A 15,541-nucleotide genomic window follows, 5' to 3' on the forward strand; every position below is an offset into this window, starting at 1 on the left:
GGAGCTGCCGTGGGGGTTTCCCTCCCTGGCCGAGGCGCGCTTCGGGGACAGCGGGCGGCCCCGCGGTGGGACCGGCGCTGTTCTGCTGCGGCCTCCCTCCTCGGGACGCGTCCCCGGCTGCCGGTGGCGGGGTAGGGCTTACCGGGGGGAGCGGGGGGCTGCGGGCGTGGCGAGCGGCAGCGCTGCTGTCGGGGCCGAGTCGGGCGTTTGCACCTCGCGCTACGGCGCGGCTTCGCGCAGGGGCGAAGCGCCTTTCCTTACAGCTGAACTTGCGCCTCTGAGGCGAGGACTTCGCGAGCGGTCACAGGTCGGTGTTTTGCTCCTGCTGTTGCAGTGTTTTGGGAAACCTCTGGCAGCTGTGAGGAGGAGGAATTGCACGTTGGCCCACCCTGAAGGCCGTGTTCAGGTGGGAGGCTGGGTAAATCGGCCCCTCACAGCGGGTATGCCTCTGCTTGGGCTTCAGGTGGGGGGACCCCACATCGGAGCTTGTGGTCAGTCGTATTTGCAGATGTTAATCTTGGATTATTTTATTCGCTTGAAGCTACACATTCAGACAATAAGTTTATTTTCAAATTCAGTTTTTCTGTTTCGTCAGTCTCAAGAATGTTTCTGTAAGTAGCTGCAGCAAAGCACTAGTGAATTTCCCATCTAGTTGAGATATTCAAATGCGTGGCTCCCTGGAAACGCTCCACTGGCTCATCTGCTGAAAAAATGCCCTGTGAGGTTAGATTTGAAATGAACGTCAGCGATAAGAGATCTAATTTTTACTTCCTCATCTTTCAAATGAATGTATAGAAATGTGAATAGTTAGAAGTTTTAGAAACGAGGCTCGTACTTTCTAAGAAGCGCTGCACAGCAGCACTTGCGAGAGTTTTCCTGCTTGATACTCTCTCTAAAAATCAGCCAGAAAGAATGTACTTGAAATAATTATTTTACATAACTGAAGTCTTGGCAAAAAGTAGCTTGAAAAACCTACAGCACACCTGCTAAACCAAAAGTAATAGCTAATTCTAAATAGCACTGAAGAAGCGAGCACTGGAGATAATGCTAGACTTTGAGGAGCTGTGATCTGGTAAAGAAGCCCATTCCTAACAATCCTGACCCTTAATAAGGAAATGGGCATGATGTCCTGGGCCTTTTGCTGGATTTATATTACTGTTCTGATCTTGAGTTACTTTATTGGAATGAGAGTTATGTTTCATATGCTCAGATACATGAAAGAAAAATCACCTGGTACTCAGAGCTTTGTAAGAGAGGGTAAACTAGCTAAACATAGGAGGTGAGCTAGATCCAAAAATATCTTCTTGCAAGAACAATTCAAAATTACCAGTGGACTCTGGGTTTTTGTCAATTTCTGACACTAGAGTATATAAACAAATAGAATTGTGCATACACTTACCTGTTCTGTAAGTGTATCTGCCGAACGGGGAGAAGTGGGGGAGCTCGTACTGTTTGCTTGTTCCACCTACCACCTTCTCGTTGTGGTTGAGGCGTCTTCTAATAGCACAGGGAAGGGAGTGATTGCTCCCCTCTTCACCTTCTGCATTTCACTGGGGAATTCTGAGAGCTTCTGTGGTGTCCTCACTCAGATGTTCAGACTGAGGATCTCTAATCTACATAGTTGTTGTTTGTATGGAAACCGTTCCCTTTTGTCACACCCTCCTACGTACTCTTTTCCTTTCTTCTGTATTTCTTTTGAGATGAGAGGACAAGAACTGAGAACGGCATCTAGGATGTATGCACTGTGGATTGATGTACTCGCATAGTGATTTTGTTTTCTGTTTGTCTAACAATTTCCAGTAGTCAGTTTGTTTTGACTATAGATGAGCACTGAGCTGAAATTTTCATATATCTATCTTTAGTGACCATAAAATCTCATTTCTGAGTGGTATGACTTGGAACCTGGTATGTGTAAAAACACATTTGCTGCTTCATCATCATCACAGCTTTACCACATAGATGGTAAAAGGCAGGTGAAAGGCTATAGTGTGAAATCGGAATTACAAGTTTTAGCAGTCAACCCACAGCTTTATTATCAAAAGCTTAACCAGCCAGCAGGCTTCTTCACCTTTGCATGTGCCAACTTTTTCAATCATCTGTGAACGTGTGGTGCAACCCAGGCTTTATTAGCTTGCCAGATGGGACTGCACTAGTTGCCCCTATCCATTTTGAAAGGGTTTGTTTTCATTTACTCAGTTGTTGGCATATTCTCCTTGACAAATACATCTATGGCAGTTATCTTTTTTCCTTAGCCGGAAAGCTTGTATTCAGCTATTTCACAGCTGTGAACTTTGCCACAGAATGATGCTTTTGAAATACTCTGTGGTAGCTCAAGTTTGGAGATGTAGAATTATTTACAATTGGGGAACATAGTTCTTGCAGTTTGGGATGTTACAGGTGAGTTTCTTGGAGCATGAAGAAAACAAACACAGTAAAGGATGAGTAAAAGAATTGTATTTTTTTTCTTTAGCTGTGACCTATTCTTTTACCTGCGGAACTAAGTGCATATGTATTGTGGTTTACCGACTGAAAATACATTTAATTGTTCAGGTTAAACTTTTTTTTTTCTTCCCCGAATTTCAGTTATTTGTGCAACATAAAATACAGGCCAGTGTTTAGATCTTCCTGAAATAATTAAATGATAGTGTCTTGTATCACTGCCTCTGAGCGAGGAAATCCTGCAGGGAACCAGGTTACGTCTGTGAGTTTCACCTACAGTGCTTTTGTCCGCTCACTTGGGAAAGCGCTGTTGGATCCTGCTATGTCAGAGACAGCATGAGAAGAATTCATTTCAGTTAGCTTTTAAGCTTGGATGATTTGTATGGAACTGATGCCTACCACTTTTCCACGTGTAATGTTTCTTAACTTGTTATAGGAAGTTTTGTTTTAAGCGATATATTGGTATTGAAGAGGTGCTCCTTTGAATGAGGAGGAAGTATTTGTATAGGAAGTCTTTCAAAGTTTTTGCTACTGTGAGGAATGACTATTTGTGGCACAGCTTTTTGAATGTTTTTTTTCTATATAAACCACTTACAATCCTCCTTTGTTATTCATCGTCTTGCTTGCTTTTGTAGGAAATGAGTTGATTATCTTTTTGGCTGACCAAAAGGAACCCTACTTTAAGCCCCGTGTTAAGTTACCAATGAAGTAAGTATTGATACTCAGTGGTGAAACAATGGAAGTGACCTTTTTTCTTGAAAGTGCATCTCTGTAGTCAGTGGGAATGTGGGTGGAATTGTCTGTGCTGCTGTTACCTGTTTGTCTATGTTGTTCAGCTTGCCCTTAGAGCTCCAGGTCTTTGACCAGTTTCCTGGTTAATTTCCTGATAGGCTTTTGATTTGATTTGTTTGGATTTTGTGAGTCAGACTGTTGTCTCAGAAACTGAGTTTGTTACCTGGTGTGCAACATCCAGGATGCACACAGAGCTGAGATAATCACTTGATTTCATGTCTGTGCTAGGTGGTAACTCCACAAAGCTACTTACTATCACATCACATATTTATACAGTTTAAAATGTCAGTTCCGCCTGTTGGCCATACCCTCCTCACTATGATTGCTTAGTTTGCTTCTTACTTCGGTTTGAAGATACAGTGCTCCGAAAATTTATTACGCATGCTCAGTAAATAACGATCTCTGCTGGGGCCGACATCTCCAATTCAAGGGGTGTGATTTTTAGTATTATAACGAGGATAGTTCGTTTAAGGTCACTTTTCATCATTCTTCTGCTGTTAGTTCCAAATTGTTCAAAAACATCTTAATTAGCTTATGTATTTTTCCAAGATATACTTTGTTCCCAAGGATAGTAGTTCTTGGTTAGACATTCCTGTATCAGCCACTCTTGTCAACATCTTGGCCTTCTGTTAACCCTAGAGTACATATTTTAGCTAAATAATTAGGTCAGACTGACCTTCTGTGCATACTTGTATAATGCTGAGTTCAACTGACAGCAAGATGACAGTTTGTGGAGACGAGTTTTGTCATTCACATTGCTAACTAATAGGTGTGACTTCCCACCCCCTTATGAAATTTCTATTATTTGTTTTTTGTCCTCTAATTAGTATTAAAAATACCCATACCTTGAATATTTTTGCAGTTGACGTGGTTTTTCAGGACTTTATTTCCTAGTAAAGCAAACTATCATCCATATCCTAGGTTAAGTCATTTTGGCAAGTAGTATCAGTCTCTGACCCAAGACATGTCTTCAGAAAAATTCTTCTGGTCGCTGTAGTAACTGATGGAATCCAGCCAATATCATCTGCTTTAAGAAGAGATATGGAGAATGGTGTTCTGGTACTTCTGTGTAGAGATCTGTTCCTTACTAAAGTTTAAACATAACTTTAAACAAAGCATCAGTTTTAATAAATGTAAAACAAGCTGTGTGTTTACGTACACTTCTATGTATGTTTCAAACTATAATAGTATTACAGGATACACTACCACTTATCAATAATGATTGCTACTAGTATTATTATGTCTATTAAAAGTTAATTTAATTCTTAACAGAATGATCTATGTTTGTGTGTGTAAAGCAGAGTCTCTGACTAGGTAACCAAAAAAAAAAGATAGAAAGAACAAACAAATGCAGGGAGGAGTGGTAAGACGTGGCAGAAGATGGGAGGAGATCAGATTGTCTTTAAAAAGATTGAGCTATCTGTCTGACTCCCGCTGCTTAACTGCTCCTTTTGCTTTATGGTCTTGCTCTTGGAATGCAACCAAAAGATCCTGGTCTCTCAAACAGATTTTTTGAGGACTGGTTCTCCAACAAATGAAGGGATTTGGTGAAGTCTAGATAGCATTAACAAACAGAATATGACTGAAGAATGCCTGTGAGCTGAAAGTGTCATCCTTACTTGGAGGAAGACAGACTGCAGAATGCTTGATTTAAAGTTGCTTTTGTGATAGATTAAGAAAAGCCAGGTTGTGGAAGGAACATATTGTATTGGATCAACTTAATAATAATTGGGACAAAAAGGCAAGCCTTTGAACACACAAGTACTCTCAGTTTTCATGCACACATTTGTAGAAATATTTGCATGTGGCATTTTGTTTGTTTTTAATTTTAGATCTCTTGGTGTTACCATAACCAGTGTAGTTCCTGGAGATTATGATGGTGATTCACAAATGGATGTCCTCCTGACTACCCATGCACAAAATCATGGCAGAGATGAACTTTCAGTATTTATTTTCTGGGGCCACAACCAAACATTAGGTGAGTTGCTAAGACTGCTTATTAATAAGATTGTTAGACTTCTAATAATTCAAAGTATTGTCAGAAAGTTGTAACTCTTTTTGTAGTGATTGTTTTTACAACTAAATGGGCATTAGCAGCTATTCAGCTTCATACCCATATACTATCTCGCTGTTAAACTGTATTTAATACTTAATGAAAGAGAACAAAGCTAAAACTCTTGCTGTATATCATGCAACAGACATAACCAAACAATGCTGCAATTTGACAGTAACCTACTAACTGAAAATCTACTTCTCATGGCTTCCCCATTATACATGTCAGCTTCACAAAGATTATCTCAACAGATTTATCTTGCATTTAAAATGAGTTGAGAACCTGGTGTAAAGTTTAGTACATAAACTTTCAAAGTATCATACCTAAACTTACCAACAGTAATATAACATTCTTACTTCTGTAAACCAAATTCTTTAAAGACAGTGACACGCTGAAGTAGGTTTTGAGAGACGTTTCTAGAGTCTCTGTCATTGGAAGTTTTCGAGAACTTTAGAATCAAGTTTTCAAGAATCTTTTAGCAGTGTTCTAGGTGTAGCTGATTCTATTTTAGGGTAGAGTCATGGACTATGTGAACTGTTGAAGTCTCTTGTTTTTTGTTGACTTTGCTAGAAAAGGGTTTTGGGAAGAGTTTAGAGTTTGAAGAAGGACAGAAAAGCAAAAGAAGATACTCTTAAGTCCAGAAAAACTACTGAAGAATAATCACTGTTGCAAACAGCTGTGTTACAAAATGGTTACAGGTGAGGCAAGTGATGGCCTTAGATACCATTGCTTCCGGCTTTAATCAGAGATGAAATGAGCAACCTGTGAAAGTGCACTGGCTCAAGTGTTAAGACAATAGGAGGTGTCTGTAGTATTGGGAAGAACATGAAGCATTTGGATTAATTTATGCTGTCTTGCTTCTGAATGAACAAATATTGGGAGAGGCACAAATGAGCATATGAGAAAAGGAGCCGGAGGTTAAAAATTCAGGCAATGGTTGGTATGTAGTGAGGCTACGGGGAAGGTATGTGCTGCCTGCTTGGGTAATGGAAGTGTGACGAGTCAGTAGGAGGGTACTGTCATCTAAGATGTGGAAACTGGACAGAAGACAAACATTATGGAGAGAGGAAGGAAACAGGGATCATGTGGCAAGGAGTTTGGATTACAAGTGACAATGAAGTCTGAGAGCTGATAACCTGATTAGGACTTAAAATCCTTAGTTCCCATTTAGGCAGTCTATCTATAATTTTTATTTCAAACACTCAGGGTATGTGACCAAGAATGTCTTTTACAGTGACAAAACATTAAACAGAGGTCTTATGTGCAATGTTAGATGTTCAGACTGTCTACATCCCAACTGTTTCAGATTTTGTGTGTCTATCTGATTGCAATCATACACAGAAATAGGTTTTTACTAAGATCTATTTAGAATAATTTGTTGAAGAACTTAGTAGAGAGAGAGAAGAAGCTTCAGCATTTTAACTAACTCGCCTTTCCTGCATAACTTCAGGAAGCCATTTAGTTGTTTATGCTCAGTGGTGGCTGATTTTTTTTAATCATAAAACTGATGGTTGTAAATTAATAGAAGAATATCTAAGTTAAAAATGTAAATGTCATAACATCGGTAACTGAATCAAGTGAATATTTTATGTTTTCAGATCTTAACCATAGAACTATGTTAAATAAGACTTTTCATGATGAGCCTCTAGTAATGGAGTAAGTGAACTACTTTTTTACAAAACAATATTTATAATGGTGACTAAGAGCAACTTAAATATATTTTAACACTAAAATTTGAAACACATGCTCTTTATCTTTTAGGAATGGGGTGGTTTGTGTAATGTCAGCTGGTCTAACAAAAGATGACAGAAGTCATCTTTACAAATCTTGTATATTGTATCATTCTGGAAATAGTAACTCAATAAGCTTTTTTTTTTTTTTAATTTCAGTACTTTGTTTTATGCAGAAAGAGCCATTCATTTTTTTGGTGAATTTTGTAAAACAAAAACCTTCATGGCTTATCGGACTGAGCAAATAGCCTTTTCACAGTGCATTTCCCTCTGTGTGAAATGCTGAACAGAAGAGAGGGGGGAATATAGCTGGAAAATGAAATGCGTGACATAGTGTAAAATATTGAAAGAAGCATACTAGTACTAGCAGCTCAGATGAGAGCCAAAATTCAGAAAAAGCTACACAGCTGAAAATTCTTCATTGCTTGGTGGGAAAATGCTAACCAAATACAGGTTAACTTAAGAACAGTTAATTTCGACTCCTATAATGACTAAGGTCATACTAAACTGTTTTGCATTTTCAGCTTTAATGGAGACTTGATTCCTGATGTCTTTGGTGTCACAAGTGATTCAAATAAGCCACAGATATTGATAGGCGGGTAAGCTAAAGGTTTGTTTATTAGCATGAATTTCAGTAACTGATTCATTGTGCATCCACTTCTGTTCTTATTGAAGAGGCGTAGGACTCATGTTTAACTGGAACTGTGTAAACATATGAATCTTCTCTCATTTCCATGTTTATCTTAAACATTCTATGAGACTGCATCTGATTTTTCAAGTGTCGTGTTATTTTATAGGGGAAGCAGACACTCTGAGAGCTGAGAAAATGAAAACCCTGTTATTTGACATGAGAAACAGCATAATTGTTTCTTGGAACAGTTATAGTCTCCTTTGTTTAGTGCACTTTGATATTTATTATTGTCTGTGTTACGGAATTCTGTGCTGTAAAAAAATACAAACCAAAGGTTTTAAGTAGCATCGGTAGAATTTAAGCTGCATTTAGTCTAACAGTTGAAGTGACAGGTCGATGGTACAAGTACTGGAACAGATCTTATATTGTAAGGGATGGCAAAAGGAAAATGTGCAAGAGTTTGGGGTAAACTTCAAACAAAATTCAGCTCTCATTTACCTAGGAAATTAATTGTAATGGGAAGGTTAGGCAACGTGGGAAATCAAAAGCATGGGAAGTGCAAAGTGGAAGGATATTAAGCTGTATATTAAGCAAAATACTTGGTTGTTTATTGGGGGAAGAGATTCATACAGAGACATAAGGCAGAGGCAACTTGAAGTAGCGATATAAGTGTGCATGCAAGTGATGTTCTCTGTGTCGCAGCTTTTGTGTTAGGGAGTGGCTAAGGCCACTGTTTTGCGACTAGGAGTTGACTGAAGTCTTATGAGATGAGATTGCAGTAAAGGGAACTAAGTTTCATTATTAAAGTGTCTGCTAGCCCTGGAATTTCTAGAATGGGACTAGCTAGCAAGTACTGGGATAAAAATTATTATTTTAAGGCATATTTAAGTGGTTAGTAAGGACTATGGAAAGGATTATTTTTTGTTTGTGTTTTGGGTATAAATGCTGAAATCAAAGCATAACAAAAGAAAATGGATCTCTACTTAGAAGAACCAGTGTCTAAAATTAAAGAAAAAATTAACAAGTAGCAATGTCTCTAATATTGGGCAAGATGCCAGAGAACTTGTAATCTGTCTTTTGAAAATAAGTTATTTGTTAAAACCAGTACTGGACACTAGAGAAGGACAGTTCACATTCTGTTCACTTTTCTTGATACTGCTTTTGAATTTTGTCGCCTGATAAAGAAAAAGAAAACTTTGGCTTTTGAGAGCTATTAGGATTGGATATTCAAGGACACAAATAAGTGTGACTGAGTTAGTGAAAGTGTCATTATTGTACAAGATGACTTTTTTTTTTAAATAACTACACATATGGCTCTGTACATCTTTTCCTGTGACATTTGCCAAACCGAACTCAGCAGACATTCAGTCATTGACTTTTGTAAGGGAGAACTTCATTGATAGTGTTGTGGGTCTGGGCATTCTTTGAAAAAGGATACTTGAATTAAAACTATGTCCTGATTTAGAGATTTTTTTTTTTTTTCCCCTCAGTTGTCAAAGAATGTTTTCAAAAGATAACAAAAATTATCTTTAGGATGCAAGTTGAATTATAAATGTCAACATAAATACCTTGTTCTTACCTTTGTGATGATAATGAAAACCACTCTTGTGACATTTGGAACTATTTTCTTTTGACTGATAATAATTTCCAGTGAAAAACTGGAAAAATTAAGAACAGGGCTTGCATTTTCTTAGAGGATTGGCTCTTCAGATCAGTTGTTTGAAGAAGTTCGCATCTTTCTATTCTAACTTTCTATTTTGCAGCTTTTAAGTGGAACTTGATAAGATTGTATAGAATGTTATTTAGTAACATTAACGTAGAAACTTGCAGCTGTGTGAAATCCAAGTGTTGGTGTCACAACTTATTGATTGCATGCAAATCTAAACGCTTAAGTTTATTGTAAAAGAAAGCATGTATTAGGAAGTCTTTGCATTCCTGTGTGGCTTGCTTTAGCTATTGTTTCAAAAGAGGTCTGTTGCCACCAGAGAAATCAATGAGATGATTACTCTGTTGCTATGGCAACAACACACCGGCTTTCTAACATGTATCTGTCTCCATGGCCCTCAAGAACGGTTTAAATAAGGCTTTTGCCTCCACACCCATTCAGTGAGCTTAACAATCTACACCTGTTACTCCTAACTGGCTAGTACTGATAGTGAAACTGCTTCAGGAGACCGGAGAGGACAGCAATCAGTGTCTCAGGATCTACAGTTGAAGTCTAGGCACTAAGTTTCACTTCGTGGGTAGTGATCATTTTCTGTGTACAAAAAAAGTTGCTTTAGAAAGTTAATAAAATCTAACTGAAGTCCCTGTGCTATGAATCATCCTTCAGAGAAGCTTTCAATTACGCTAGTTACTTAATATACTGTAAGCGAGGTAGTAAATTTAGCTTAGCATTAGGAGAACATGCTTTCTGTTCAATTTTATTTAAAAATTCACAAATTTTTTTTAAAAGGTGATTGTCATGATTAACAGTCTCTAAGTGCTGATGAAGTGTATTGCCTTTTATTCTTGTCTGTAGGAACTTATCATGGCATGCTGCGTTGGAAACTCGAAGTACAATGTATATACCACACTCTCATGCTTTTATAGATTTAAATAATGACTTCACTGCTGGTAAGTCATAAGTGTTAAATACTTTCCTAAAAATATTTATCACTAAGTATACAATGTGATGTATTGCAGTTTGCTTCTAATATTTTAGTAAATTTTATTGATGATTGTAAAGAGTTCGTTCTGGAATGTTGTGTCAGTAATTCTATGACTTTGCTACTTTGGAATTTTTTTTTATTATTTTTAATTATTTTATTTTAATATCTACAATTTGAAAATCCTGGGGTTTAAAAAAATAACTGCCAAAATAAATAATCTAATAAAGTTTTCTGCTTCTTGATGATAATTTCATCAGAACTAATGCTTGTTTTGAATAATTTTGTGTTCACCATTAAAGCATTGTTTCTTCTTCGTGATGCTGTACTCTAGTATGAAGTTTGTAACAATCAGAAGCAGGGCTGGATTTTCATTTTGAGTCTGAAAATAGTTTTGTAGTTCATTCAGAAGAATGTTTTCAAGACTGGACTTATATATTTGTTTCTTGAAGATTTCGATATTACTTTGTTTTATTTTATTGTAGTTAATTTTATCACTGAGAAAATAGCACGTGAGATTTTATTCTTCTATTACTATATAAGTAATCCTATAACCTATTTATAATTCAGTGTTCACAAACAAGTGCTGGAGACAACTTTTCTTATGGTAGATAAACTATTCTTCTTTTGTTGGTGGTGGCTTTGTTTTGTTTGGGGTTTCTTCATGAAATACACAATAAAACTTAGCCTTCGATTACCATGATGAATCTATCCCATACCTCGTTCATACCTCCAAGCACATGTAAATATCATGCTAAACTTAATTTCTTCACACACTAAATGAATTCTGAAATGCTTTCTCTTCTGCTAGGTGTGCAATGTACATCGATTCATATATGGTAATTTTGGAAAGAGAGCTTATTTTTCTCCTATTTAGTAGCACGGGAATGAAAGAGGAAAGAGTCCATAAATTTAATTAAGATGCTTGGAAATGTTGGGGATTAAGTTAATTGCTTTAGCACATAGTCAAATCTTAATATTCAGTTCTGGCACGTTGCTGCATGAAGCTGTCAAGTGGAAATTCTAACTGGAAAATTAAATATACGGTTGTTTACCATAATCAGTGTCATGTAATAACCAATTCTAACACAGTTCTATAAATCCTTTGGAATTTTGTTTTAGTGGCACAGGCAGTGTAGACGAGCATTCCAAGTAGCATATAAAGATGAATATATTGAAGTCTAAACTCACAGATAGGTAGAGGTAGGAAGTCTTAAGTTGCTTACGTAAATCAATCACAGATTGATTAATTTTTGCAAGAGTACACAAAGGTTTTTATGACAGCGAACAGCCTAAAGAACGTCCAGAGAGTTCCAGTTAGTGCTAGTGATGTATGGAAGTTCCTCTATTAAATAGAAATGAAAGTTAGGATCTTTGTGTAGGGAGTGCCAGGAGCTTTTATAGATTCATATCTATATTAATATCTGAAGATGTGAATAGAAGCTTCTATGAAGCACTCCCCATAGAAAGATCCTGACTTTTATTTACTTGTAACACAAGGATATAACACCTCAGGCTGAAATACGTGTTATGTTACAGCAACCTGAGGAAAATTTCAAGGAAAATAATTCATTCTCAGAGAAGACTGGAGAAAATATTACCATTGAATTATTTTCTTGAAAATAATTTTTTGCTTCTAAGATGGGAATGGTAAATTGCTTTTTTGCTGTCCCTGTGAAAATTGGATGAACTGTGAACAAGTCATGTGTTGCTGAAAAAATAATACCTTATCAGTGAGAACTGATATTTCATGACTGGTATGTTATTCCAAGACTGCCTGCTGCCAAAATGAGGAGTCACAAATCGTCTGGTCCTGTCCTGTCTGCACACTTATGGCAGTTCCCTCCCATCAGCTGTAGTTAACTGCTGAGGAGCTGTGGGTGGGTGGGAGCAGTTCATTTTCCCTTGAGTTAAGCTGATCCAACTCGCCATGCAGCTTCAGGACTGCCAGAGCCAATGTAAGCGCAGAGGGAACACAGACTCCTATTTTAGTAGCAGCAGTTGTAGCCTGCCTTTAACCAAGCATGAAATTGCACCTTGAGTCTTACTGTGCGTCCTCCAAAAAATACCTGTTCAGTGTTCTCACCATGTCCCCTTTAATTTGTGTTAGTGTGTATGGAGTTGGGCAAGTGACTCATGGAAGTGGTCAGCTGATACAATTAAAAAGGGGGGAGTGGGGGGCAAAGCAAAAACCAACCTGTATGTAACTGTCTGTGCAGTACTGACAGCACTGTGATTCTAAATGCGCTCTGCCAAGCGGTGCCAAAATAAGGTGCTGATGTGGCCGTAGTGTGCCCCAGCTAGTGCTGCGTCTCTCCCTGTGCAGCCCGGGTAGGCTTTGCAGCAGGTGGCTGGGTGCTGCTGCTGTTCGTTCAGCTCTGCTCCTCGCTAGCATAGCTGGGGCGGCACAGCCCTTCTACGCCAGCGGAGAGGGACACGAGTCATACCGTGTGACTTCTCACTGGAGTCTGTTACTTACTGGTTGGTTTAAGTGGAGCTAGTGGAGAGGAGAGGATTGTTCTGACTCACAACAATCACCCACACTACCATTCTTGAGCTAGAACAAAACCTCAATTAATAGGTCCTGGTACACATTAGAATCATATTAATTAGAAAGATAGCATTAATGAGGATGCAGGGGAATAGTCTGCATGCTGAAATCTGTTGTCCGAAAGACTTAGTCGTGACATTTGATGCTGCTGTGGTACTTTTTGACTGAAAAAAAATCAGAGTATTTACTTGCAGGCAATGGTACTATTCATGAATTTGAAGATATAGCTGTACTTAAAATGGATGCACTGTTTTGTGTACTAGTAAAAAGCAAACCCCCAGAGTACACCATCTTTGCTTGTTGTTTCCTGGGTTTTTTTAAGACCTTTTTCTAATCATCTGCAGTGGTTTGGAATGCTTTGTATTCTGTAACAGATGCAGCCAATTCAGTGATTTTTAGCTGGACTATTTTTGGCAACTCTATCATTATAAACAGCTTAGGAGATTTACAGAGTGCTTGACATAAAAAAAAAAAAAAAAAAAAAAAAAAAAAAAAATCCTCTCTAGACCGAGAATCTTTTTGCTAGTTTATTGCCTAACCCGTTTTCAACCTGACAATACTAAACCCTCAAAACAGTTTTTAATTGGCACACTTGTTGTGCTCTGGGTAAAATGAAGTTGAATTGTTATGATTTCATTATATGAGAACATGTTCATAAAGATGTTTTTAATCTCTAACAATGCTTCATGAAAGGCTAACTATGTAAGGATTTTATAATCCAAAAATCCGCTAACCAGAACAAAGATAATACTACCAGAACAAAGATAATACTAATCTTTCTTGGTGAGATATGAGCTGGGCTGTTTCAGATACTAATGCTGCTGCTGTTTTCAAATAGAGCATTATCATGCGGAAATCTCAGCTTATAATTTTTTATTCAGTAAGTAACGTGAAGTTAGGCCAGGAATTTTATATATCCCGTGCAAAAATTTGCAGTATAAAACTTCTACCAAGGGTCTACGTGTGCTTTGTGGATAAAGTAAATACAAAATTTTCAAGTGTCTTCTGCATGTGTATTAAGCGTATGTTGCTCCGGGGAGGAGTAACTAGTTCACAGAATGGCTGAGATTGGAAGATCCCTTCCAATCTGGAAGGGAATGGAAATGGTCTAGTCAACCTATCTACTCTCAGTGTCACTGTTTGTACATGCACTGAGACTGAAAGATAATGAAGAAAGGTCATGAGCCATATTAGGATAGGGCTACTGGGTGTCTAGTAGTACATATTTACACTTGTCATTAGTTCTTTTCAACACTGGCTTAAGAAAATAATCTTGAAGCTAATAGTAATAGGCTTATCTGAACAGATTAAGCTCAGGTGTGTTTTATAGAGCATGACAGTTCAGGTGAGTGTTTCCAAAGGCTCCTCAAGTAAGGGACCTGTTTTAAAAATGTTGCATCTTCAAACTGATAGATATACATCATGTGGCTTAAGAAAAGATGTATGTGAACAGGATTTAACCCTTTTAACTTACAGTGGAGGAGGTGAAAAGTAACCTCTATTTGCATTAATCCACTCAAAGTAAACAGGAACTCCATCTTTCTCAGAAATGCGTTTCAGATGTGTTAGTCAAGAGATGGAATAATACTGTTTAATTGAATAAACACTATTCCCAATATGGTCATTATGCTGAAGATTTTACAATTGAAGTACATGAACCAAAACAGGGAGAAAAGTGCTATAGCTAGAAACTGAGGCCAAGATAGGTAAAAGGACTTGATAAGGACCACGCAGAAATGATGTGGAGCTGGGTGACAATACAGATCATCTTTTTAAAGCTAGACAATAGACAAACATACCTTGTTTATGCTGGTTTTGATTTGCATCACAGTAAGCATTTTCAGATAAATACTTTGGACCAAGCTGAAGTTTAAATTTAGCATGGGTCACTAGGTAAACACTGATTAGACTCTTAACATAAGCTCTCGTAGGTGTATCGAGAGTGCTTTATCTGAAGCTGAGATTTTTATGATAGCAATTATTTTGCTACATGTCTGTTTTTCTAATTAGTTAACTTGATTGTTTCCAATTAAAACATCTTCAAATGTCACATGTTCAGCTAGGTCTAATGCTGTCTTTCTATGCCAAAATTTTAGTACTAAAAAAAAGTGGGGGGGTGAAGAGTTATTAATAAACAATAAATTTGTGTGCACTTAAAGTTGCAAGTCTTCTACCAAGAAATCAGGCCGTGGCCCTGCAAATATTTTTAAAATGTTCAAATGTATGAGACAGACTGCCTTGGACTCTGAATCATACTGTAGCTTCATACTGTACATGTGTCAATGTATCCTTGAATGCTATGAAAAATAGCTACTGTAGTAAATACTCTGTGCCTTATTTGGCTATGTGATTCAAAGTTTGAAAATACTGTGTTTACAACCTGTCTTATGTTGAGCACTAGCACATGATGTGCACAATTGCACATATTTCTGGAACTGTTTATATAAAATGAAGAAAAAATCATAAATTTTAGTTCGGGAAAACTAAAGTGGAAAAATCATTAGTCAGAAACAGCTTGCTATAAGCTAATTGCTAAGCTCTTTACTGATTTCTGGTGGTTAATTTTCTTATGTTGTTTTGCTTTGGGAATCTAGAAACCTAATGTACCAGAACATTTACAATGTGTTTTCTTTTTGATTCCCACTTCTTAGTTTAAACGCATAAATGTAGATAGTTTTCTTCTTGAAAACCAATCAT

General features: G+C 37.5%; 1 protein-coding gene across 3 annotated transcripts in view; it reads left to right on the top strand.

The window, feature by feature from the left end:
* Positions 1-15,541, top strand: part of ITFG1 (integrin alpha FG-GAP repeat containing 1) — a 97,641-nt gene that overhangs the window by 271 nt on the left and 81,829 nt on the right. The window contains exons 1-6 of one of the 3 annotated variants that reach the window (XM_075434205.1): positions 388-406; positions 3,075-3,147; positions 5,064-5,209; positions 6,883-6,940; positions 7,539-7,613; positions 10,167-10,261. In XM_075434205.1, coding sequence (XP_075290320.1) covers positions 3,143-3,147; positions 5,064-5,209; positions 6,883-6,940; positions 7,539-7,613; positions 10,167-10,261 — 379 coding nt within the window. In that variant the 5' untranslated portion in view covers positions 388-406; positions 3,075-3,142. Of the gene's footprint in view, positions 1-387; positions 407-3,074; positions 3,148-5,063; positions 5,210-6,882; positions 6,941-7,538; positions 7,614-10,166; positions 10,262-15,541 lie in introns of those variants that run through there. The other 2 variants (XM_075434204.1, XM_075434206.1) reach the window with 2 other exon arrangements.

This window comes from Opisthocomus hoazin, chromosome 12 (assembly GCF_030867145.1).
Source record: "Opisthocomus hoazin isolate bOpiHoa1 chromosome 12, bOpiHoa1.hap1, whole genome shotgun sequence".
In the NCBI taxonomy this organism is placed as follows: Eukaryota; Metazoa; Chordata; class Aves; order Opisthocomiformes; family Opisthocomidae; genus Opisthocomus; species Opisthocomus hoazin.